The sequence below is a fragment of the Coturnix japonica genome, chromosome 18, assembly GCF_054131305.1.
Source record: "Coturnix japonica strain WE chromosome 18, WE-NBRP24, whole genome shotgun sequence".
Taxonomy (NCBI): Eukaryota; Metazoa; Chordata; class Aves; order Galliformes; family Phasianidae; genus Coturnix; species Coturnix japonica.
In genome coordinates this window covers 8927415-8954031 of record NC_140680.1, presented here as the reverse complement: position 1 = coordinate 8954031, position 26617 = coordinate 8927415, and the positions used below count along the sequence as shown (strand labels likewise).

The following is a 26617-nucleotide window of genomic DNA, read 5'->3' as shown; positions in this document are numbered from 1 at the left end:
GATAACCACGGCCTTCCCCGCCCGCCTGGGAGGGAGAGCCCGCCCCCTAGGCCCGCATCCGGCAGCCTATTGGTGGGCGAGACGGAGCTTTCTACTCCCAATGGAGAGCGGAGCCGTCAATCAAACCCAATGGGAACTTCTCTTTGGTCAGCGAGGACTTCATTCAATAGAGAGTCGGGAAGAGGAAGAAGGGGCGGGGCTTAGCGCCTCGCAGGCGCTTACGGGTGAGAGGGGCGGGGCTTCTGCGGCTGCTCCGCCGCTTGATTGGTGGAGGGAGGAGCCGCTCCGAATGGAGGGCGGTGATTGGTGGGAGCTGACGTCCGTCAGGAGGGCGCGCTGCAGGCGGGTGGCCGGGAGAGGGCGCAGGGGAAGATGGCGGGGGCACGAGGGTGGCCTCGTGGGGGTCAGTCAGCTCCATGATGGGGGACCGGCTCCAGGGGAGGGAATGGGGGAGAAACCGGCCATAAAGGGGCTCTGATGGTTTGAGTCATGTAATGCTTGTGAACCCTGCCCTGATGTATGTGACAGTGCTTTGCTTCACATAAAGTGTATGGAAACACATAGGAGCATCAGGAAGAGAACTAGGTGTGTTTCTGGAGGCGTGTGTTAGAAATAAACGTAATATTAGTTAATAAATGCTATCAAAATACAGCTAAAACCACTTGTTTTTTTTAAGTTTTCCCATCATATCTATTATATTGCTGGTTTGGTAGCATGAGTTTGGAGGATAGAATGTATTTACTGGGGGGGAATACATAGTAGATAGTGATTTTAATGTTTTCTTTATTATTTCTTGCCAGGTGAGCTCCCAGCTTTGTCAGTCAGTGACACAGAGGAACAGCAGATGGATACAGCAAATGATGTGTGCTTTATAAGAAATCAGATGTGGTAAGCACTCAAAAAACTGCCTACTATTAATACTATTAATACTATTAATACTATTAATATTACCACCCAGGTCGTTTTGAAAGAGTTTTGTTTGACCAGCATTGTCAGATGCGTGTCCTGTATCCTGAGGCTGGAATACTTGGAGTGATAGTAGCTGTTCAGGAGCTTTCGAGGCTGAATGTGTTATGTCTCAGTGTTCTGGAGAACAGCGAGATTTGTCACTCTTGAATTACCTTAATTTCAAAGCTAGGATTTCAGTTTTCTCTTTATGTGCATCTAGCAGGGCGCTATAGTGGCACTGAAAGATCTGCAGGACTTGCAAATGATGCAAAGGGGATTCTTATCTTGGAAATAAGAATGGTGGGATAAGTGGAAGAAGGGCTGTGCTGTTCTTTCCTCTCCTTTCCTTTGTTTCAGCCTTCTTACTTATTACCTTATTCAGCTGAGTCCTAGTGCAGATTAAAAACCGTATTGGTGAAGGTAACTCGTATGTAACACCAGAACTGTTTTTACATTGCTCTCCTACGCAAAGAACTTGACTGAGCTTGGAGGTTCTCCAGCTGTATTTCAGCAGTAGGCCAAACCATACCCCGCCTGCACAGAGCTGTTCTGTGCTGTAGAGCCATGTTCATCTGCTCTAATGCTGGTTTCCCTGTGCTGTCTTACACTTGTAGTAATCTGTTCATCTCCAGTCTGGTGTTGTGAGGAATAGGCATCAGGTTGACCCTCAGGGTTGGCAGGATGCAGGGGTAGGGATTGTCAGACCTTCTTTTTATTGATTTTAGTTTCTGTATTTAAGAGAGGTAGCCCTACTATGTTTCAGAAGGCACGAGAAGCCAGAACTGTCGCGGTTCCTACTATAAAACAGCGCGGCTTGTGTAGTTACTTCATATGGTTGTGATTTTAATTGTGCTATACGAATAGTTCAGTTAGCTGCAGTTCGTTTTCATGGTGCTGCTGTGCCCTGGCATAGAAGAACGGCATTAAATTCGGAGCTTACAAGACATTACCAATTTATACAAAGAGACTACTCGGTCCTTGAGCTAATGGGACATTGAGATCTAACAGCTTAGCCCAGCAGGCTTCTTGTTATGTTAAATTCAGACTTGTGTAAAGGATGGGCAGAAAATGGAAGATTTCCTCTTCCAGACTTCGGGGAGATTAATGCTTACTGAAATCCACCCTGCTTTTCATCAAGTATTGCTTATGGCAGGTAATTAGCATTAAAATGCTAAAAAACTCATCTTTTACATGGGTTGGAGGCCACAGCAATCCTTATGCAAAGCAGGGGGAACAAACCTCGGTGTATGACTTGTTAACACCTCTTGAAGTTTCATTGTAATAACAAACTGAAGAGAAAACCTCTAACCCATCCAACCAGACCACTTCAAACTTGGAGGGGGAGGGTCTTAAAAATGATATTTAACCAGCAATTTGTCAATGTTATTTGCACGTTCAAAGGAGCTATTTGTGCTCGTGAAAAGTAGTAAATAAAACATTAGTATGTTGTTCTAATCTAATGATGAACAGAAATGGGATACCACAGGTAACTCCTGAATGGGAACGCTCTTAGCAGTAGGCGTGCAGATACAGGATGAAACTTGTTCATTGAACAGAACAGTACTTGCTGTGTAACTTTTCTCCATCACAATCTTTGTTGATCACCATTTAATTTCTGTTTATTTTAAATGTAGCCTGTAGTCTCCTGGGGATAGGGTTTGTCTTTCTGTGGCTGGTTTGCATAGTGATTAGCATAGCTGGGGCCTTGTTTCTATCCCGGAGCCTTTACAAACAGCCAAATTAAAATGAATGAAGTTAATGAAACAAATTGCACAGTTTCTTTAGAATAAAATGAGTCTCTTTTCTGCGATTGGCAGAAAGGACAAAAGTAGAAAAGAAGCCATGAATTCAAGGGTGGGAGGAACTCATAGAGTGCATAAAATGATGAATTTGAAGGCAGAAAAAATGCAAAGCTATATGAATATATATATGTTAATATATATTAACAGCATTTAGGATGACTGGATAGGCAGAAATTGCACTAAGCTTGAATTGAGTGAGTAAATGGATGTGATGTGTTTGTGGTAAAAAAGCAGATGTGGTTGTATCACTGCAACAGCATACACCAGTGGAAGAATTGTGTTTCTAAGCTGGGACATGATAAGGATCAGGTCTGGCATCCTTATCTATTGAAATGCCTCTGCTACCAGATATGGATGCTGACTTTTTTCTGTCAATACCAAGATGCTTTATTGCACTGAACTAAATATTAATAGGAAATCTCCAAGTGGATGAATAGTCACAGTGTGTATATGCTTCAGTTGTGTTACGTACGGTTTAAGGTGATGTGCAGTGGTGACTGTGTCATTCTGTGTGCATTGAGTTCAGTAAACGTACACTGCCATGAAGAGTCCAGCAGAAAATGCAGGCGCATCTACAAGGTTGTAATGGAATATTATATGTTGACAGAGTATAATCAGGGTGCCAGTGAAGCCAAAATTGTTTTTTCCAGCAGACACAGAAATACTCATCTGCCATTTATGTGAAATGGTGACAGCAGTCTCAAGAATGGGCTGCACCCTGTAATTGCCTAGCAGCCAGAATTTGTTGTTACTGGTATCCAAGTTGGCTGGGTACACATGCATTCACTGTGGTTGTTGATGCTTCAGTTGATCCATATGCAGACGTATGGAAGCCTTAAGTGATTATGTGGATTTATAAAAAGTCTTGCTAGGATGGCAGGTGTTTTTCCTGATATCTGGACTGGTATGTAAGAATTCTAGGTTAGAAGTTTACAGTTTGAAGCTCTAACAAACTTATTCAGATTCCGTGATGCTACGCATCAAAGGGATTGTATATTATAGACAACCAGCAGCTCCTGTCTTTGCTGACAAGAGCAACACTAAGAAATAACGTACTTTGGAAAATGCAACGTTTTTCCACTTGTCAATTGGGATCATAGAGGCAACAGAATCCTATGGCTGTCATAGTGACAAGAATTTCTTGTGACCCCAAGCAGAGACTGAGAGTCTCATAAAATCCCTCCGTAGGTCATGGTTTAAGGACCGCAGTTTTATACCGTGTTACTAAATCCATTTAAAAATCATTCGATGTTTGCTAGTCAAGCTCCACTACTGTGACATTTTCAAGGCTTTTGTATTCAAAAAGAAAACAAATGTGACCAATGAAAGCTGATGTTACATAAGTAATTCAGAGGCATATAAGCACATAATAAAGTAAAGGTTGGGTCTTGGTTGCGTGCTGCAGACTAGCTGCTTCTATAGCAAGTTAGGAAAGTAGTGCTCTTAAAACTGTTAATTTCTTTATAAGTTGTTCTGGAATAATATTATTGACTGTGGGGAAACAAAAGTCGTTGTAATGGTTGTCTGATAACTGAGCTTTATGTCCATATCCATATGAGTGCTGAGCTCCTTTTGCTGGGGTTGTCATAAAATGTTAGTTTAAATATGGTCCTGATATGGTAAGCATGTCTGGACCCTACCTGAATTTCAGTTGAAGGTCCCTACAGAACACTCCAATGATTTACTGAGTGACTAAGTTTTTCCCTGGATCAGTGCTAAATCAGCATCCTACATGAGCACTGGCTCATGCAGCACAAGAGTTTGCTCATGGAAGCTATTAGCGAATGGTTCTTTTAATGGATGCTGCATTCTGATGGAATAAGGCTTTCCAAAGCGAGGCCTCGTCATGCAACTTGCAAATCTCATAGTGAAGTTTTGAACTGTAACATCTGTTTGCAGGTGCCTTTGCTGCTGTGGCAGAATCTCTTCAAGCTGCTGCGGCACCATTAAGTAGCTTTCTTTTTCTTTTCCCTGTACGGTTTCCATGGTAAAACCGGCCCTTGGAGGTACTGTGTTTGAGAGGCGATGTAACGCAGATAACTCAGGTTCTCCCAGTACTTTTGTTAGGATGTTAGTCTTGATGACTGTGGTATTTTCTCTGTGATGTTTTTTTTCTCTGCAGTTGAACTGAATGCAGTAGCCCTCAGTACAAAGCCGTGGTCAGATTGTGCATTGCTGCAGGGTTGGATCTTAGCCACTTTTGCATCTGAGGGGAATGGTTAGAAGGTTCCTTTTGGTGTCTTCTATCTGCCTTTGTGTCCTCTTTTATCTTGTGATGGGTACTGCACCAAGTGTTTTTGGAATCACTAGGATACTTCTGAATCACCTAGAGATTCAGTTGTATAAATGGCAGTGTTCTGCCAAATTAGATAATGCTTTATACCTCAAGCACAATAATTCATGATTCTGTTTCCTTCTTCCTTAGCTTCTGAGTTCCAGTCAAGAACACTTAATTTAATAAATGCTGTGTGTTATGCACAGCCATTTAGATGTTCTTTACTATGAAAAGGGCTACCTGTAACCAAGGCTGTGTAAATATCTGCATTCTAAGCTCTAGCTTAGCTCTTTGTCTCATCTTTTTTGGACATTTATGGAAGAGAACATTTCTAGATTTGTCTGAAAAGCATTAAATGAATAAATAGAAATGAAAGATATGTGGCTAATTTGTCACAAGCCAAGCGCTCTGCAGCTCTTAAGTCTCCAGCTGGCAAAATATAATTGCAGCACAATTAAAAGATCACAAATTATATTTCAAGTAATGCAGTATATCTTGTAAATATTATGTATGCAAGAGAGTTTCAGACTATTTCTTCAGAAACACACCGGTCTGTATGGGTAAAAATCCAAAAAATGGATAACAGTAAGGAAAAACACAACTAGTTATTTAAGGGCTGCCTAAACAAATACATACCATGGGACTAAAGATGCGACCTTCTGACATTGATAGACTCTTCTGTTCTCACTCACACAAATTCTGTTTTTCTTGACCTGTTCTTCCTTCTTTCCTTTTTCCTACTTAAGGTACAAATGTGGTTATTTTCTCCATGAATACAGCTCGCTCCATTAATTTTTCTTTCATTTTTCCTCAATCTCCTGTAATTATTTAAGAATGTTATTTTTGTGAAATCCCCTTGGAATGTTTGTAGCAAATAAACCCTGCAGTAAGTCCTAGTCAAATATGTGGCTGGAAAACGTTTAATAAGACTTAAAGGATGTTGCAACTAAGAAATCTTCAGTCTTATGTGAAGATTGCGGCAAGAGAATGTATTGTACAAATATTTCCTGGAAATCTGTAAGTAAACCAAATCTTTCACATTCCATCAACAGTTTTGTTACCAGCTTGTAAGCTTTATTGTGTCAGTGGAATCACATACAACTTGATTTCTTTATGGGATGAGCACAGCAAACTTTGGTTCTTTGTACCAGAAAATGGAAGCTGGATGTATTTGCTCAGTATCTCTGAAAAAAAGAAACATTTATGGACTGGCTGATGGTCAGCTCTTCTTTGGAAGAAAATAATTACCGAGTCAGGGTAACTGAGCAAGTGATAATCCAATAGCAGTTGGTATTCGGCTGAAGCATTACTCTCTGAATTGCTTACTGTTATTATCCAATAGAGAAATCTGCACTTTGTGTTACTCATTTTAATATATCTGGCGTCGGATCTGTTGTTCAGAATTCTTTGGGTGTTTTGGTTTAATATTAGTTGTTTACATAGTGTGGGTTAGATGTTAAATAATTATTTTCATTCTTGCTGAAGAATTCCATACTGCTGCAGGGGAAGATCTGGGAGATTCACTGTTCTTTAGAAATCTGGCTTGGAGTATATTGATATTCAAGTCTGTGTGTAATGAAATAGTAAAGGGACAAAGATAGACACAAAAGCTGTTATACTTGGGTTGGACAGCCACAACTATTACATGAAGTTGGATTATAATTCTGTTTTTGTTATGGCTTTCTTGAGAGAGAGAGAGATTTGCATACCTGTTGCGGGGCAGGTTGCTCATAGAACTGGGGAGGAAAGGATTTCAAGGATATTCCTGTCCCTCTGTTTCTTTGTTCAGTGGATGTAACGCTGAGTTTTGAAGTTTCCTTTTGTCTGAATGTACTGAGAGGAAAAACAAACAACTTTTAAACAAAGTTTAAAACAACTTTAAAGACGTTTAAAGTGTAGATTGAGTGTTTTAGTTGCCCGTTTTGGGGTTCATTTCTTTCTTTCACCAAGCCCGTATACTAACTAAGTCAACTGGGATTTGTAAACAAACCCGTAAATGATATGGGCATGTAACTAAGGAGGGCTGCTTTGGCACATAGCGTGGTGTAACCCAAGTTGCTCTAACAGATGGTATAAATCCACTCCGACTATTCTGTGTACCTCAGTACTTCAAAATATTGCCTCTCTTCTATGAGAGAGAACTCTTTTACAAGTCCTTACAAGGGGTGTCTTTTATTTCTCTGTAAATTAATGTTACTTGCTTCACAACAGAATTGAGACCAAGTATCTCAGAGAGTTTTTCAGCTGACTAATTGCATTCTGTTAAGATGCTGCTCTTGAATCATAACCATTTTGAATTATTTTGTTTAATGGGAATGGACCAGGTTGCTCTAAGTACAGGCACTTTTGAAACCAAACCCTGGTTGCAGCCTTTACCTGCTACTGTAATACAAATCACTACACAAACTGACAGATTTTGTAGCAGTACCAGAAAGAGCATTTGTATCGTGTATAAGCATTGCATTTTATTATTCTTGAATAGTAAACCCAGATCGTACCTTTAATGTTCTTTTCCTGATCCCCAGCCCTGTGTGAAAATACCTGTTTCACATTAATGGCCATGTTGTTCAATAATTAGTTGGTTTTGATATATCTTATGGGTTGAAATGTGTATGCTGCTGACATGCAGGCATGTAATGCATTGCTGGCGTGGTATGAACAAACTACACTCCTTGCCATTGTTTGGAAACGTTACCCTAGCTCCAGTGATAAATGAGGAGGCTTAAACTGAAGTGTGGGTATGCTGGTGAGGCAGTTCATTTTGGATTTCTTGTGTAATTTCCTGAATTCTATACGCCTATTTCACGTTCAATAACAATATTTCAAAGTAATTATATTTTCTTTGACTGTGGAAATAACTGCAGTAACATTTATGGCTGTGGCCTACTTCTGTAGGTAAGCTCGTGACCCCAAGTTTAAAGCACCTGCAACTGCTGAGGTGTGGCTTTTCCTTAGCTGCATTCCTTGGAAATAAATCTTGTGTTGAATGGGAATAACAAGAATGGTAAAATACTGACCTTAATTACTTATGGTAATCCTATGTAGTTTATTAGTTAGGATTTTGTGCTGGCATAGTCTAAGAAGACAGGACAACAACAAAAGTAGAATTGAATAGTAATCATTTGGAACATTTCTGCTTCCATAGCTGAAGCAAACGTGAGTGGTCTGCACATCCCTGACATGGTTCTTATGAATCACTGTAGCTTCAGCTTTACTGGCTGTGAAATATGGACATATTTCATTCATAGGAGTTTAATGAGGGTTTAATTGCAATGAACATTTAAAAACAACTTGAGGATAAAATGTGCTGTAATATTATAACAAGATGATTAGTCTTTCAGAGGCATCCAGTTAATCCTTAAATTACAAATGATTCCCTACTACTTTCATTCTTGCTGCCTCTTGTGGTAGAGATTTCTTAGCTGCTTAAAGGCAAGAATATACGTGAGCAAAGGGCAATATATCCAAGTCTTTCAAGCCTTTCCTCTCCACCTAAATAGGCCAAAGAAGCAATGAAAGCTGTAGGATATGAGCAATGGCATTCAATTAAAAGTATTTAATAGTTTTTGGAAGAAGGAAGAAAAAAGAAGAACAAAAGACAACTAATACTGAAGCCTGTGGTTCTCATTTGATGAGAAAGCCACTCTGAGTTGGAGACTTCCCAAACCACATAATCACATCAGTATAGCGATATTCAGGGCAATATTCGTTTTGATGTAATTTCTCTGACTTCTTAATTTGATTACATCAGGGATAGATTTGTCCCTCCTGGTGTCTGTAGGTGCACACGCACGCACGTACATACAAGCTGACAACAGTTAGAGAGGTCATGGCCCATTTGTGTCTGCTGGTGTCTGTGGCTGGTGAGCAGATCTCATCCTTCTATCAGACATTCTGTTCTTTGACTCAAATCAGAGCAGTTTTGGATACCAGGCTTTTTTCCCCAGATTTTTTCCACTGGGACGGTTGGTTAGTTTGAAGTGTAGTTGTTTTTCCTCTGTGTTTCTAATAGGTAGAAGGCTGCAGAAATGGAAATGGCTTAAAAATGCATTTTCCTCAGATTGGTTTGTACTAATTTGAAAGATGTATAAATTAAACAGCAGAAGAGATGCTTCCTTCTGAAAACGAAGGCATATAATAACTGTGAATATTTTTTTGTTGCTCATTGGTTTGCTTAGCAGATTATATGATTTCTTTATTTACGTTCAGCCTGACTAAACGCTACTGAGCCATTCTATTAATTATAGGGAGAAGACTGAGAATGATAGCAACACTTCTTTCAAGCAATCTGCATCTCATTCAAGGTTCATTCTTTGTGTTTTTGAGGTCTGTACTTTAGACTATTAATGCTTGCAGCACCGCTGCAGTTTTGTTATTACTTCTCCCCATCCCCCCAACTGAATACTGTGTCAGTTAGATGTCATGTTTACTGAGTGTTCTATCACTGTCCTTGTTCTTCAGTCTGGCATATGTCTGATGTTTGTTCTACTTTGGCATTCATTTGAATGACAAACATGTTATGAAATGCAACTTTGATTTCATGATGTGTACTGTCATCAAGTGATACATTTCTGTAGCAAAAAGAGTGTGGTGAATCATACAACACAATATAGGTACGTGTCTGTGTCCTAAAACAATGAACAGCGTGTCAGACAAAACAGAACTAATCAGAGGGGAAAAAAGGACTTATTTTCACACTCTAGGCCTAGAAACTGTGCAACTACAATGTATTTTAATGTAGCATTTTTGTACTTCTAACAAGATTTCTGGTAACAAGTATTTGGCAGTCCTTGATGTCTCTGTTCAGGCAGAATGTGTGGTAATGTCAAGAGGAGTCTGACAGACAAAGAACTGAACAAGTATTCGGTGAAGTCTTTTTCACCTGGCCTACAGGGCGTAGAATAGATATTGCAACTATTGTATGAGAGTGTTTTAAGTTCTTGTGTAGGCCACTCTGTTAAAAGAACAGTGATGAATGTCAGTGAGAATGGAGATTCACCAAGTTTGCTGATGACACCAAGCTGAGATGTGCAGTTGATACGAGGAAAGGAAGGGATGCTATCCATCCTGGATTGCAACCTGAAAGTAAATATGTATGGATTTCTAAAAGTAGAGCTTCATGACAACCTTTATGTCTTTATGTTTTCCTCTTGGAATAAAACCAAACTGGCTGATTGATGCAGGCTTGGACCAGTGATACACCAAATAAGTACTGCTTTCTGTTTGCGTTGGAGGCCAGGAATTCCTTGTCATTTCAGTAGGGAGACAATAGTTATGATTTGACTATGGTTTTTCTACATCAGTCTCACTTGGATTTTAACTTTTGAAGTCACGCAAAGTGAGTCAGATCTGGTCAAGCCAGAATAAGCTCTGAAACTGATCTAAATTGATGAAAATATGAGTCAGTTCGGAGAGTTAAGCAAGTAAAGCCAGTTGTAGGCATAAGACAGCTATCAATATGTCTATGATTCAGTGGGAGAGAAGGTCCACCCAGTGAATTGACACTGAATTTGAAAGTGAATTTCAAATCTTTTCTTTCAGTAGAGCTGGGGAATATCCACAGGAGAGTTATGAGAACCATGAATGGGGAAGAGAAATTGACAGGTGTTTATGTTGTGTGATTGCTTTTGGATTAACATAAAGCAAAACACCTGGAAAGGAATAGATTTGGCCTGTGACTTGGTCGCTCTGTCAGGGAAGGAATAGGATAAGTAAATAACAATGTGGAAGTAGGCAGAGGGCTCCACACTCAGATGTCAGATGACAAAGTCCTGGCACATCTTATAGTGGCAACCCATGTGGTGTGTTCATTAACGTTGCTGCCAACTATATCAGCCTGGGTACACATATTGCAATTAATAATTGTTCTTTCTCAATAGTTCTGGGAAAATCTGTGCTACTGTCATATACCACAGAGAATAGTTTCTATTTTGCACAAGCTGCTGTTGGGAGAGCGACTTTCACAGAGACTTAATATTATATAGCAACCCATCAAATGTTATTTTTTAATTCACTTTGTTTTTTGACAGTAGTAATTCGCTGCTAATCATGATCACAGATGAAATACAGCGCATGTGCTGAGTCAAGAAGCTTTGCTATATTAGAGCCGGCTCTGTAAGCATGGTTACAAAATTTGGTGAAAATACCCTATATAGAAACAGGGCCTTCGTGATCGTTTTAATTTCCAGTTAGGTCTGTATGAAGACAAAATCCTTTTCTGTTAGTTCTTTTCTCCTCATTCGTGGCTTATCACGGCTGCTTTGTTGCTGCAGTGTTCTTTGCTAATGCAGTAAATCTGGAGACCTAATGGTGCACGAGCCCCTTTGAGGACAGAGCTGACTTTTAAAATATTCATTTCTATGCGGATCAGGGATATCCCAGTCTGGCTGTAATCAGAGGAGGAAGGACAGAGACAAATAATCACTGAATATGACTGCTCAGGGAGCAATTTCTGTCAAAATAACAGCAGCAAAGGTGGATATGAGCTGGTGTTGCACCCCCAAGCATGAGTGAGAGTGATGTGGGCTTGTTTGATACTCATAATGGTATAATTGCTTCTTTCTATTCCTTCACCCTCTAGCCCAGCTGCTGCTCCCCTGCTATGCTGAAATGCCTGTTGTTTCTCTCTAACTGCTGAGTAATGTAGGGCTGGTGAAAGGTGCCAGACCGACAGCAGTGGGATCTGCATTGCTTCATGTTCAGACAGCAGCTACAGCCTGAGCCCTGACAGATCCCCTTGCTGCAGGGGGGAGGTTCAGCCCTGACTTACAGGGGCAGATCACAAGGCAGGGGATCCTACCGGGCACTTCAGTTCTTGGTGAATTTAGTTTGTCTGAATGCCAGCTGTGGAGTGAATATGTTCTGGAAAAGCAGCATGGTTATACTTCCAGCCAGAGACCTGTTCATAGCCTGAGTTATCCCAGATGGAATAGACCTTTGTGCCACAAAATGGGCTGTCAGTGAGTCTCCAGCCACTGGGAGTTCAACTGACTACCAAATTTATCTCATCTAGGCTTAATGAGCAGTCGTCAGGTAGTAATGATCCTACCAATCTTGATTTAAATAGCAAAGGTTGAATTCCAAATCCCTAGAGTCATTTTTTGTGCCATTTAAGCCTCATCAAACTATCTTGGTGGAAATGATTTAAGCTATCGTGCTGTACTGTGTGTTGGCAGGCAGCTAAGGGAATGGTGCATCAATTTCTTTTGCTCGCTGGTGATGCATTAGGTCTCAGGAACTTCCTTGTGTGCCTCAGTTCTTGCAGGCAGATGTGCAGCTCTTGGCTTTCTCTTTTAATGCTTCAGGATAGCAACACAGCATGGGTATGTCAGTCAGTGCCACCTCCTGTCTGTAAACTTCCTAGGGTTTTTTTGAGTGAGATTTGAGCATTCATTTTATAGTGGAGAAAACATACATGTACAGAACCATGTCTGACTTGGTGTGAGGAAAATAAAACAGAGGCCACAGCAATTCCAGAGCTGGCTCAGCCAAGCAATGTCACATAAAAAATTAAAGAGAAGGGCTTTATTTGGATCGTGTCTGTATGTAGGTCACAATAACTTCAGAGAAGGCACCGAGCAGACAAAAAGCTTTCAAAATAAATAAATAAATGAAATCCCATTATTGTAGGAGAAGGGCTCTTTCTCCAACAGATGACTGAAAATTAGTAATGAAGGAATTTCAGTAATCAATGCTTTCATCAGTCAGTTATGTTTTCAGTCACTAGAGACTGAGTAGAGGGACCACCTGCACTGGCTGTGTTCTCAGCCTGTCTCTGGCTTGTGAGCTTTTCCATTTCACTGCAGCAAGGCACTGTGAAGCTGATTCAAGCCATTTCTCTTCCTGAATTGTCGTGTTTTGTTGACCCCACGTAAATCAAATCTAGCTTGATCATCCTTCCTGTGGAAAAAAGAGGTAGATACGAGTCAGCTTCTCCTACTTTGCACTGCAGCTCCTCATGCCTTCCATTTCTGGTTTTCCTCAGTCCCTAATTACATGATCTGGACAAAAACCTCTCCTGCTTCTCCCTGGTTTGTGAACATCACTCAGTGACCCACCCTGGTGATTCTGTGCCTCTCTGCAAGAAACACTCTTTGATTCAGGGATCTATGTAGTCAATGTGTTTTCTCTTTTGAGCCTAGAGAAGCCTGAAGAAGGAAAGGAAAGCAGGTCTCCCATCTAGCCCTGCAGCCAACCTCTGTGCAAGCATCAGAATAGCAGCATGTAACAATAATGAAATGAGCATTTCTTTTAGGAGGAGAAACTGAAGGCAGTGATGCAGCTGCGAAGGGTGCAGAAAGGGTGAATGCATCTGGCCAAAGGGCTCTTACTGACACTTGGGTTACAAACAGTAATGCTGTGGGGGGGGGAGAAGAGTACACAAAGGTGTAAGCTGGGCCTGAGAGTACAAATTGCTTGTAGAAAAGCTCTATTGGACACGTAGATTTTTGTTTCTGAAATCGGCAGTGGAAAGCAATCATTTTCCCTTGGCTTTAAAATTCATTTATGTGCCTCGATTCTGTATCACAGTCCATTTACGTTTCATTAGCAAAGTTTAATTTTTTTCTATGGTGGTGTCTGGAGGTAGCTGTAACTGTAAGCCATTGTACAGCAGTGGGTGTGTATTTCTATATTATTATAGTGAACTGTCTTTTCACAAGGATTAAGACTTTTGAGACAGATACGCTCCTTCAGCCTCTCTTTCTATGTTTTGCCCTTAAATACAGAACATTTCCATAGGTGGCAAGATGAAAACTCAGCTTAAAAATGAAGCAAAACCAGAGATGTTAATTAACAGTAACTGAAGCTATACTTAAAAGTGTTTCATTGCTGATTCCAGTATTGTTCAGAGGGAGATAGGCTCCCATTTTGGATTAGCTCTGACATTTACCATGGGGTAGCCTTCTTTCTGCCATTCCTGCTGCACTTCTGCTTGGAGCAATTCTTAATTCCTCTATTATGGAATTCACTTTTTTCCTCTAACCCACCTGCCAAAATGAAAGTCATGAAATACTTAATGCTGGTATATAAAAACATCACTGTACTCTAGGGAGTCTAATGGAGCAGGATGAATTCACTCTTCAAACAGTTGTTTCAGCCTTCCTGTTTTACCAGCTTCAGAATACAGCAGGTTAGTAGCTTACATCTGACATACCCTGGTCACAGCAGCTCACAAGATAGACCCAACTACTGTGGGAGATAGTGAGAGCTGATTTTCAGGTGTGCTAAGTAATAGTGAATCCACATGCCCTACTCTATGACCTTGGGAAGATCAATTATTTGTGAATGTTACTGACAGCTTGAAGAAAAAGTGTATTAAAACTATAAAGAATTAGTCATTAATAATCACAAATGGATTTAAATTCATGTTTAAAGGCCTGAGATTTATATTTAATTCCTCAGAGATGGACCTTGCAATTTAAATCAGTATCAGAATGTCTTTAACACACTCAGCATTAGCAAGTCGACAATGACTATCTGAAGCTTATTTGCACGTTTATTCAGCTAAGGAACAGAATTAAGGCTTCTCACTAGATGGCAGTGTGATTCAGGCTTCTCTATCTGATTGCCAGAGGCTGCTCTGAACAGCCGTGCCTTCTATGTAGGAAAGGCAAAGAAATGTTAATTTTAGAGCTACCCAGCATCCTCACTGAGGAGTCCCAAGGATTACCCTGGGTGTGAGAATTGTGCATTCCTGGGGAATCCAACTGGTTTGTAAGCTCAGTGCAAATGTTATCAATGCAGTTTCTGTCTGAGGAACCAAGATGTTTGCAGAAATGACTTTCTCCAGTCACTGAACTGTGTGTAGATTTTTAAGCACCCTAAGAACAGTAACTGATCTGTGTTTGCTACCAAACTGTGCCATTCGGAAATGCAAATTTAGGTTAAAAGTAAGGCTTTAAAAAATAAGCAGGTTTTTTTTTGTATACCCTGCTGATCTCTCGTGGTATAGGAGGAAAATGAATGTAAACTGTTGTATTGTGAGATGAAGTTTGGATTTTCAAGTATATTCCAGGTTTTCCTTTTGATTCTGGAAGGAAATATTAGGAAAATAGTACTTTTTCCAGGATTTGAGATAAAAAACACAGTTGTTAACATCGTGGTCTCATTTTTCCCAGTTTTATGTCAGCATTGTTTGACCAGAATACTGTTGCTGCCCAATTCCACAATATATAGAGCCAAGATAAACCCACTGGAAGAGGAACGCTGCAGACTAGATCTAGTATAAGCAGCTAATAAATGCTGTGCCTAGTGTAAGAAAAATACACTTGAATATTGGCTTCCCTTGTCTGGCTTTGAGATTCTTTATTTTAAGCCCAAATCCCTTTTTTGTCAGGTCTTTAGGGGCAGTAATTAACACCATCACCACATAGCTGTCTGTTCCATCTAACTCTTAAGGTGAGCTACAGGAGCTGGGAATTGAGAAGGTTGAGAAGTGAAGCAAATGGGAGGGATGGAGTAGGTGTGATTTTAAGATACAAGGAATATCAACAGCAAAACAGATCTGCCTTCATATTTAATTTTAATGTTGACTTTAACAGAGATTCAGAAACTTCAGCTGAAGGAATTTTCTGGAGCAGCAGAATGGAGCTGTTCCTGGGGCTTATGAGCACAGTGAAAGCAGCAGGCTGTACAAGTGCAATAGGTGGAGGTTAATGCATTCCAGGAAAATCAGTGGTGATAAAGGGCAATGTGCTGGAGAAACGGTTATACCCAAAAGATGAAGGGATGCCTAGTGTTGTAACAGACAGCAGGGAATCAGGATCTCTGCCTATTAATCCCATCTCATATGACCTGGGGCAAACAACATAATCTGTATTTAAAATGCAACTCTATTGCTTTAAAAATGAAGGGCTGGGGATCAGCAGTCTGGAAAGCAGGATGCATAATAAAGTATGCTGTGTTTATTTCATGCATGCTGAACTCTGGGTAACCCTTGCAGCGTGGAAGTTCCCCTGACAGGCCAAGTGGGGAATTTGGCCTTTCTTTAGCTCAGCTGCTTTGTGTGTTTGCTTCAGTAACCATTGATGATCCAAATACAGAGATGTTGAAGTTACAGAAGTAAAGACACATGAAAATAAGGAAGGTGTGAAACTTAGATTGACTACTGACTGCCTATGGGAGCAATTTAGGCTACAGGGAGTGCTGGTGTTATGTCAGACCCTTTCATGTCTCTCTGGATTGCTGTCACTCTTTTAACACAGTGATTCCTTATAATAGGAAAAAAAGGAGAAAACAGAAGCTCTTAATGTCTTTGTTCTTCCTTGAAACACCACTTAAAATTAATACCTCTTTCTCTAAACAGTAGAAATCTGAAACGGATACAAACGTAAAAGTCAGATGTGCTTGTGCTTTAAAATATGGTCTCTTTTAAAACATCGCTTTACAGAGGCAAATTAATCTTCTGTATTAAGTAAACGTGACATGGAGTGGAGCTAATGGAGAACATACCTCCAGTTCCAGTTAGATTCTTAATTAACACAAGGAAATATTCTGTATTGCAAGATTGACTGGTAGTATTCTTGTAGTATTTAAATGATAGTCTTTGAACAACAAACAAAGACTTAGAGTGTCTGTCCTCTGTACAGCAGGTAGTGCTGCCAGCAGTCTGTGCTGAACTTGTCTATACTGCAGAAGCAGGGTATGTCTGTGAGACATCCAAGTCCTGGTTTCATCCCATGTTTATCCCATTGCCTTCTAGGCCTCGTTTGAACCAATTTCTAATGTGATTGTGTGAGTTTTGTAGGTAAACGATAAGAATGAAGAGAGAAGAATTCTAGGGCATAATTGGTGCCTTCAAAATACGTTGTGGCTAAGGAAGAATTTAAATGTGGTCGTGGTGGTATATGTCAGTGACAGCCTATTGCAGAAACATGCATTCAATGACCCTCCCTGTCAGCAGGTACTGCTGCTGTAAGCTGCAATCATGGTGCGTATTCATTTCATATTGAACTTCAGCCTTTTCCCCCCTTTTAGTGGTGATTGAGTATTGCTTAGAAGACCACAGTCCTGTGACAGGTCTCCAAATTAGTCTGTTACCTTGAAAATAAGCTCCCACTTGGAGCTATATTATCCTGATGAGTCATTGAGTAATATCACATAGATACTATCAAATAATAAAATCTTTATAACGCATCATGTGAACTATGTAGATAAAGGGGACGTGGCTATTGGTTTTTGGTCAGAAAAATTAGAAGGGATAATTGTAATGATTCCTGTCTTTAGGGAGGTCAGGCAGGAATGTTTTAAACCATAGCTACATTCTGTTGGGGACTTGTGATTTGTATGTATATGCAGAACAAATATATAGAGGTAGCAGCTTTAAGTCAGTTGGCTTTCGCCAGAAACTGTAGGTAAGGCTGAATTCATAGAATTGTAGAATCCTTGGAGTTGGAAGGGACCATTAAGGTCACATCTCCTGCAATGACATGTACAGCTCAATTAGGTTGCTCAAAGCCCTCCCAGCCTGACCTTAATTATAAGCTTCTGTTTACCAACTTATTTAGAATTCTTTTTATTAAGCTAAGGCTCCCAAGGTTCAAGAAGTGTCATAGTGACTTTTAGCCCAAAGATGGAGGGGTTTTAACAGGATTGTGTGAGACAAGCCAAAAAGGTTATCTGAAATCAGGGGAAGTGGAGAGGAATACCGAGATGATAAGAGTAAGTCTGTACCTTCAGAAGTGTCGAACAGAGTTTGGTGTGGCCCAACCAGTTTGCTTTAGTTTAACAGAATAAGTGCTCTCTAAAGCAGTTGGGAGGTAAGCTCAGAAAAAGGAAGTGGTACTTAAGAGAAAGAGCAATGCTGGCTCAAACACAAACGTGTTTAGAACAAATATGAATTGATTTAGACTAGAAATCAAAAGAAAAATGTTACATACCAGAGATTAAACTACCTGGTTAAATAGCAAAGACAAACACTTCTTAGAATGCTGTAAATTTTAAGAGGCTGACATGATTACAGGTATCCCTCCCAGTTCTTTGTTCAGATGATTCAGATGCTTCTGATTTAATTTACCTAGGTGCTAGATTCTGATTAGCCGGTGTGAAATGCTAAGTGCAGAGAATCTGGGCCTTGAGCTCACAGAAAGAAATTGTTCAGTTGAGCAATTGACTGTTTGAACCAGTTAATCAATTGTTTTGCTCTCTGGAAAGTAGGTTTCTGGAAATGAAAGCAGACTAAAGTATATCAGCAGACCTGATTCACTGCTTTGACTGAGGAAAATAATATAAAATAATGCAGATTTCCATTCAGGGATTCCCCAGAATACTTGATTTCTTAAGGATCTGAACCTTCCTCCCCTTCAGATGTTCCCATCTCTCAGCTTGTGGTAGGATCTTGTCTTCTTTTCTTTAGGCAGATTCAGACCTTCAGAGTGACGCATCCAGGGCTCTGTCACCTGTAACACTAAGTAAGGATTGCTGTTAAATGGTTGGACTTTGTACAAGCTCTTCATTACTTCAACCACATCTTGTTGGTAATTACTTTTCTACTGCTTACGAGTTTAGAATAATAACACTGAGTACCATGCTAAATGGATACTTAATAAGGCAAAATTACAACACAACTCTCATGGAATTACATATTACATTAACATCAAATGTGCTCATTCTGAATTTATTATGAATGATTACTCTGTATACCAAAGGAATTAACAATAACCAATATTCATTTGCGGTGGAGGGCTGTTGAATTGCCAGATACAGCTGTATTAAGAATTTACAAGTTTTCCTGATCAGGTTTCATTCTGAAAGAATCATTAAGAGTAAGTTTCTTTTCATTGGAGAACTCCTGCTTTTATTCTGAGCCCTTGTTCAACTGCATTCCAGTTTTAAAAGCACTTCAAAGGCAGTCACTCAACCTTGTTCGCTCACTAATGGAATTACTTTCCTTATCTCCGTTTTGTCTTTGAGCGTACATCAGTTGGCTTTATACAACACTCCTGAAAGGTTAATAAACTTTAAAGCATGTTGGGAGACATTCAAGGGCAGGGTAGCTCCAACATGACAAAAAGAATGTAAAGGCGCTATATTTATGACTGTGTGGCAAGTAAATTCTGAAAGTAAAGATATCCTTGGCCTTTGATTTTGTTCCTGAGTGTCTTTCCTGTTCCCACTAGCATTTGAAAACTCAGCTGTTTTGCATATCAGAGGTAACTGACTTGAGAGGCAGAGGGAATTAACTGCTTGCTTTAGATGAGCTTTTCCTCTGGGTTTCAGCTTTCGTGAGAGTTTTACTTCTCTTGAAAACTTACTCATGCTAAACATTTACATCAGCCACACTTTCAACTTGTGTGATCCGAATAAATGAACATCCAGCCTTTCTGTGTAACTTCTCATTGTAATTAATAGTTCAATTCTTTGCCAAAGTAAGTCCTGGCAGTTCAGATCTGAGGTTTGCTGTGTGCTGATGTTAGCTCAGTGGTACAGAAGAGTTTCTAAGATAGGTGAGTTTGATTGTGAATGCATGTCCTGTGGTTGATTGGTTTGGTTTTTTACTTTGTCAGAGCAGTTCAATCTAAAAAGGCTTTGCATAGCAATTCCTCGCCTTCTGTCTGCTCCGTTTAAGCACACACACCCTTGTTTATGTTTCTGTGACAGTTGTATCCACTCAGTAGATTTCATAAATGCCAATCTGTCGCAGAGAATATTGGCACATAAAGTTAGGTTCATTGAATTGTTTTTGCTGAAGTTGCAGCTGCACTTCAGACGATTCTGACTGAATTCAGGAGAGCCAGCATCTATATTCTGACCTGTAACATTCTATTCGGTATATATGGGGCAGTCCTGCATGCTGTTGGTTGCCAAGATAGCAGTAATATGTATTTGTTTAAGCAAAGGCTAGCAACGTATGGCACGTCAGCGATGCCATAATCCAGTGCTTAGGAAATCATTGTCCTTTAGAAATATGTCTGAAAAAGAAACATAAAGATAATTGTTTGTATAAATGTGATACATGTAACATGACTTCTTTGCGGTGATTGTCTGGTTCAGGTGGGGTTTTTTGCTAGTTTGTTTTAAGCCATCGGAGAATGAGGAGACTGAAGTTTGATCTTGGATGTTCAGCTGTGGCACCGGGCTGGTTACTAACCCTGGTGTGTAAGTCAGGGGCTTACATGAATGAGGCAGGGTTCATTCACATGAGCAGGACACGCTCCTCCCATGGCAGACAGGCCTTGGGAGCTGGCCACCAGATGGCATGATCTTCTATAGAATAATTCTTTGACCTCCATAAAGAACAGCTGCATGTCTCTCTATTTTCAATGGTAGTGCCAGGTACAATGAAGTTAATAAAGTTTTAAAAGTTGTTTCCGGCTTTTACACCTGAAGCTTTTTATTCTTTTGTCTTTCTCCATTATAACACCTGTATCGTGCCTTCCCGTTATGCCTTTGAATGTGAACAGGGAAATGCCTTTTATTTTTCCATTGGTCTCAGACACAGCTGTTAATTCAGTTGGATTTCAAGTAAACTGTGTTAAGTAGAAGTCTAACATACACAAAGATGTTTGCATCAGTGTGCAGGTACCTACACAGTAGTAGATGAAACTAAATACATAATGAAGAGCTCTTGTTGCTATTCCAAACACCCAAACAGAGTAAGCACAGTTACTAACACCATGTTTTATTTTAATTTACATGTGGGGATTTGTAACGTATTCTGGTGTGGTGTAGTGTACAACTCATTGGAGGTGAATAAACTGAGAGTGACTCACCCAGTCAAGTAGCTATTCACCTGTATTCACCTCCCCCATTCCCAGTGCAGTCAGGCTCTACTGTCTTAGAGTTGTGTAGCTGTCAGCATTTTTATATCACATCACAAGATAGTTATCAGTGTAATTTAATCCTTATAAAGAGGAAGAATGTATTGTTCCTATAATCTGGTTATCTTTTTCCTGTTTGACAGAGCTGTACCGTTTTCCTTATCCAGTTCGATCTGTCCCTCAAGGTCCATGTGGCATTACTGCACCAATGGTATTGGCCTCTAATAAGTTTAATGTAAACATACAGGTTTATGGTTTGGGTTCATTTACCTTCTTCACAGAATTATGTACATCTATCTGAAACACTGAGAGCCTGGTGCAAGACAGGGGCCTTCATTACTGAGCTCACCTGAGGGCAGTGTCTGTCAGTGGTCCCCAGTCCCAAAAAGCACAGTGGGCACTGGACTTGGACTTGGACTTAGCTATTGCACAGAGTTTACAGTGTTATAGCTTAGGTGGTGCCTAAGCTTTACCATGGCAGTAAGAACAGAGGATTTTGTGTGTGCAACCACTTCATTGTTTTCTGTTCTGATGCTTTGCTACTTCCTCTACTCAAGGCCTAAGAGTCTGAGCCTTGGTGTTAAAGGACAATTCTTTTTCAATTATCCGCTCCTGCACAAGCTTAAGATTGAGCTGAAAGAGCTGTAATTACAAGAAAATATGTCAAACATAGTTTCAGAACAGACAGAATCCTTTGACAGACACTTGAAAATCAGTACGAAGGTAACGCTGACTGCAAAGCAAGTTTCTGTTTCTTTCCAGAATCTTTTGTATTTGTAACTGATACACACACATATAAACACACATATATGCATATAAACAACAACAAAACAGTTAACTGCTTTTCTCTCACCCCCCTGTGTTTTGAATGCTGATCACAGAGCAGGGACAACATCCACGGAGGAAAGGTACACGGCTCCCTTCTATTTCAAGCAGGGAGACATCCTTTTAATTGCAAGCAGACAGCAGATGGTAGGGCTTTTGTGGTGTCCCAAACTCCAGCACAATACAGTCAGCCACTGCACAGCATGGTAGGATTTAGAGCTGAGTGAATATGGGGGGAGTGAGTGGCTTGGGGTGGGAAGGCAATAATTCTGAGGACATTTGTTCTGTTCTTATTTTACAAATTGACCATGATTTTTTTTTTTTTATGTTTCCCTTTTGTTCACTTTCTGCATCTGTTCTAGAAAACTGCTTTCCCACCAAGAGGGCCTGACAAAACAAACAGCTTTGAAAGGATTGTTATCAGCTTCAAAAACCACATCTCTGTACTGAAGTTTTGTCTTCTTTTTAAGAAGACGTGAGATTTTGAAGCTACTCTCTCAGACTTCAAAAGAGGAAGAACAGGGGAGAAAAACAGAAATAATATACATGGCAAGATCTCTTCTAGTCCACAGGTATAATCTCTTACAAATCTGAGTCTATTTCTGGGAGCTTTTGAGATTCTTTTCCATTAGAAATGCCCTTCACACCTGATTCAGCCTTTTAACCTACAAGTCAACATGTTGTTCTGTTATCCCTCTCACTTTGCCTCTGTAAGGAAAAGTTTCAGAACTGCAAAGATTTTCTTAACACAGGAAATTTTTCCTATTCAAACCTCAGGTGCCCTGTGTATTCCAGTGCCGTGACACTATTAGCACATAAATCCTTGGAAGGTTTTTGTTGGTCTGTGTCATTGGCCTGTGGAGCAATGCCAGTGCACAGCAGCTGGGATTTCCTATCCTGCTCCTGTATGCATTCTAAATTACCCAATAAATTCTCTGACTTTGAGCATCCCACACAAATCAGAACTCTAATTCTGCATTTCCCAAGTATATATGTTTGTAAAATATTTGTATTCTGTGCAAACATTCACTAAGCAATATGAAGCACTGTTTGACTCCTGATGTTAAAAAAGATGCAGGAACATGGTGCCGTCTGTCAACACATTTAATATACTTCATATCCAAGAAATGCAATATATTTCACAATTGTTTTTTCCTCGAGGGGATAAGGTAGGATGTGGAAGTGGAGTAATTTACGCAGTCTTGCCCATAGTCCATGCAGCTTGTTTCCTATGTTCGTATGTTAACTAATACAACATGTGCTTCCAAACACAGCGAGGTTGTTATCTAAGGACACTGTTTTGAAGACATTTTCTCTCTGTTTTAACTTATTTTACCATTATTCCACTGTCTCTGCAAAATCAATGGGACATTTAAAATAAACATGCACCACTTTCTTTAAGTATTCGCAAAAACCAAAACCCATCTTTTGCCCTTGATTTTCTGCTGATCTCCAGATTAGCTGAGGATCTTTTATTGAATTATGACCTTCATTTTCATATAGGTCAATGGCATCCATGTTAATGACTCACTTAGATCATAAAAGTACATTTCCAAGGGGTGTGACTACAGGTGGGCTGAACAGCTTGGTCTGGCTTATAAAAACAAGGTCCTCAGGCCATCTGCACTTATCCATTCTTCTTTGTTCCAGCAGCTATTCTACTCGACCAGCCACATCACCAGGGCAACATGACATTTGCAGGCAAATATGAATTCGAAAGTGATGAGAACTATGATGACTTTGTGAAGAAGATTGGTAAGTATGTCTTGGGGTGAGCCTTAAAGGTTTTAAATTAGCTTTATTTAAACAAGTATTTCTAGCTATTTATTGAAATGCGCTGAGATCAACAGGAGGTAAAACTGATTGGCGTGCTCCACACTTCAGCAAGGAGTATCAGTTCTCATTAAGAGCAAGCAACACTGTTATCTGCAGGAAATAGTCCTGTTGTACAGAAATAGTTATTCCTTTTCAGTAGCAACAGAATGAAGGGCAAAGATGTTTACAGTATAATAATAATGAAGATAACTTTTTTTTCTGTCCCAAGTATTCATTAGTGAAAGTGTAAGCTTTAAGTGTGATGAAAATACTTGTCAGTCTTATACTGGAACAGGTTTCTGTGAAGCCTTTCAGAAAAACTGCATAAGGCCGTGTCTGAGATCACCCCTGGAAAATCTCTTAGGAGCGCTATGATCTGTGTGCATAAGTTCAGTGCTCATATTCCTTTGTCTATAAACCAAATGCAAATAGTAAGTGGGTACACACAGCTGTATAGCAGAGGCATAAATTCATTCACATGAAGTTTCACATATCTGCATGTGTAGCCTAAGTAGAGGGATGCAGACATTTGTATATACTTTCTATCTACATGTTTATTATGTATCATTCCTAAGGTGGGGCTGGGGGGAAAAATCAAGACCAAAACCTATAGTTTTAGCAAATGCATTGGTTTCCTTGCATTTTTCTTTATATGGCTAATTTAAACACAAATCAGACACTCAGATGTCAGTGTTTGAGAACAAACATCCTACTAACACTTTTTACTTCAAACACAGCTGATATTAGGTTTGATAAGCTGTATTTTTCTGTTTATTAAGGTCTTCCTGCTGACAAGATCGAAATGGGGAGGAACTGCAAAATAGTCACCGAGGTGGTGCAGAATGGAAACGATTTCACCTGGACTCAGCATTTCCCAGGAGGACGCACCACGACCAATTCATTCACTATAGACAAGGAAGCAGACATGGAGACAATGGGTGGTAGAAAGTTCAAGGTACATTAAATTAACCATCGAGTTCTTTGCTGTCTCAGTTGTTGGGTTTTTTTTTTAAATGCAGAGTGAAAATTAAATGTATCTTGGTGACATTTTCTGTAACCTGTTACTTCTATCATAGCTTGGACATCATGTATATATATTTTTTTTCCCTTGTCTCTTGTTGTCCTAGCAAAATATCTAGAGCTAAGACTGCGTTTTGATAAGGGCTAGAGCTTCAAAACTATTAACTAGTAAAGAATGATAGCAAAGTGAAGAGCACCTACTCTTGTCATGACTCAAGCAATCTTAGTGCTTATTAAAACTTTAATGAGCTGGCTGCTAGCTGTCCTTACTGCCCACCATACAACCACAGGAGCACACTCAGAGCAGTGCTGTGGTCCTTAGCCTGGCTGTGCTGTTCACTTTTTGAAGTTGCCTTAAACTGGGTGAGGACTACGTAAAGTCCTATGTAAATAAATCTCTGTGTATCATCCTTAATATCAGAAGCACAGAGCTACTCGCAAGTGGAAGTGGTCTCTCTCTAGAGATAAGACTTTACAACTTTCCTTCCCCACTGCCAGTCACCCCTTAAATGAGGTCTAAGAGGTGCAGCCCTTCTGCTCACACAGCTGAATTGCCTTCACCTGTGTTCCCAGGGCTGACCAGGTCTCTTCCCCAGGTGCTCAATCTGTGGTTCAGGCCAGGACTCAACAGTTACCCTACAAATGTCAAAACAAAAGAACCACCCAAAGTGTTGATGACTCAGATTATAGTCTGTAGTAAGATCATTTTTAGAGCTGTGGATGAATAGTGTCTGTGACTTATTTGTAAATAAGTATGGAACTTAGAGGTATTGTTAGTTGAACATTTTTCTATTTAAATTTGGTATGCTTTTATTTAGGAACTAAAGCACAAAGATTTTAGTCTTTTTAATGAATCTGTGTATATAAAAGTTTTCCTTCTTTTAAAGGAGATGAATGTTGCATAACTGATAATAGAAATGCCAGTAAGCTCAGAGGCCATTAAACCTCTGTCTGTTACAGGCAACAGTTAAAATGGAAGGTGGGAAGATAGTGGCTGATTTTCCCAACTATCGTCATACTGCAGAGATTTCTGGAGGAAAGCTCGTAGAGGTGAGTTCTCAAGTATCCAGACTATTTTGTTTAGGACTGCAAGTCTTTTATGTATACATACATACATATACATACACACACACACACACATATATATATATATAAAAGTTTTGAGTTCAGAAAAATACATTAAAAAGTAAAGCAAAACTGTTTATTAACTTTCTCCTTCTTTCTGGATAATCTCTTAATTCTAATCCAAAATTCACTAAATAAACTTTTAGTTATAGATATTCTGTCTTGTATCATATACACAGAACACACAGTTTCCTAGCTGTAAGAGTATGGAGTGTTCAGCTTGAGATATTCCTGAATTGCTATGTTTTTACTGCCTATATTCATGTAATATACATGCCTAAAGAATAGGAAATAATATGTAAAGCTTTTCACCTGCTACTTGAACTATGTTTGTACAAACTATCATTAACTTTATCTTTAAAAACTTCAACATGTTATAAATCCTCACAGCATTTCTGTAGGATCGTTGTCTATTTTTCAGTCTTACTCCTGGAAAGAAAACATTGAAAGAGCTTAAATTATGAATCATGTCCTGTTTTATCAATGAAAAGGTCACGTGGCAGATGTAGATCTTAATTTGATTCTCAGAATTCTTCCAAATTTGTGGGTTGTGTCTGTGCCTGCTATACATGTCTGAGTACTTTAACTACTAGTAATAGTAATTTAAAGTGTGTTACTCTGTCAATCAATAAGGGACTCACCCTCCCTGAAGTTGATGTTATCACTCATTTATTGCTTTTGAAGAGCAATCATCTGTCTAAAATCCTGATACTAACTTGGAGTTGGTGATAACCAAGTCTACCTACATAGTATTTCAGAGCAGAGTAAGATATTTTATTTAGCTTATTGTTCATGTATGTTCTACTGAATGGTAAATCTGCTTCAGTAAACAGCAATCTGTGTATGTAAGCTCTTTCCATTTGTGACACTGAAGCTTGAAAAACCCCACTCAACCAAGTTTTGGTATGTTCTTTATTCTAGATCTCTACTTCTTCTGGAGTGGTCTACAAGAGAACCAGCAAAAAGATCGCTTAATGCATCAACGGCAGCCCCCTGGTACACTCAGAAATATGCAGCAATACAAATAAAAATATAATTCTGATCCTATT

General features: G+C 39.7%; 1 protein-coding gene across 11 annotated transcripts; it reads left to right on the top strand.

The window, feature by feature from the left end:
* The first annotated feature begins 93 nt into the window (after positions 1 to 93).
* Positions 94 to 26615, top strand: FABP6 (fatty acid binding protein 6). 11 transcript variants are annotated; one of them, XM_085518854.1, is made up of 8 exons: positions 349 to 403; positions 801 to 888; positions 20927 to 20994; positions 21971 to 22180; positions 23262 to 23363; positions 24203 to 24378; positions 25404 to 25493; positions 26490 to 26615. In XM_085518854.1, the coding sequence occupies exons 5-8, from the start codon at positions 23297 to 23299 to the stop codon at positions 26541 to 26543; spliced, it is 387 nt and encodes a 128-aa protein (XP_085374980.1). In that variant the 5' UTR covers positions 349 to 403; positions 801 to 888; positions 20927 to 20994; positions 21971 to 22180; positions 23262 to 23296; the 3' UTR covers positions 26544 to 26615. The 11 variants fall into 11 exon arrangements, with proteins under 11 accessions (XP_085374976.1, XP_085374977.1, XP_085374980.1 ...); XM_085518856.1 differs by having other exon boundaries at positions 23259 to 23363; XM_085518852.1 differs by having other exon boundaries at positions 349 to 585.
* Positions 26616 to 26617: the final 2 nt, after the last annotated feature.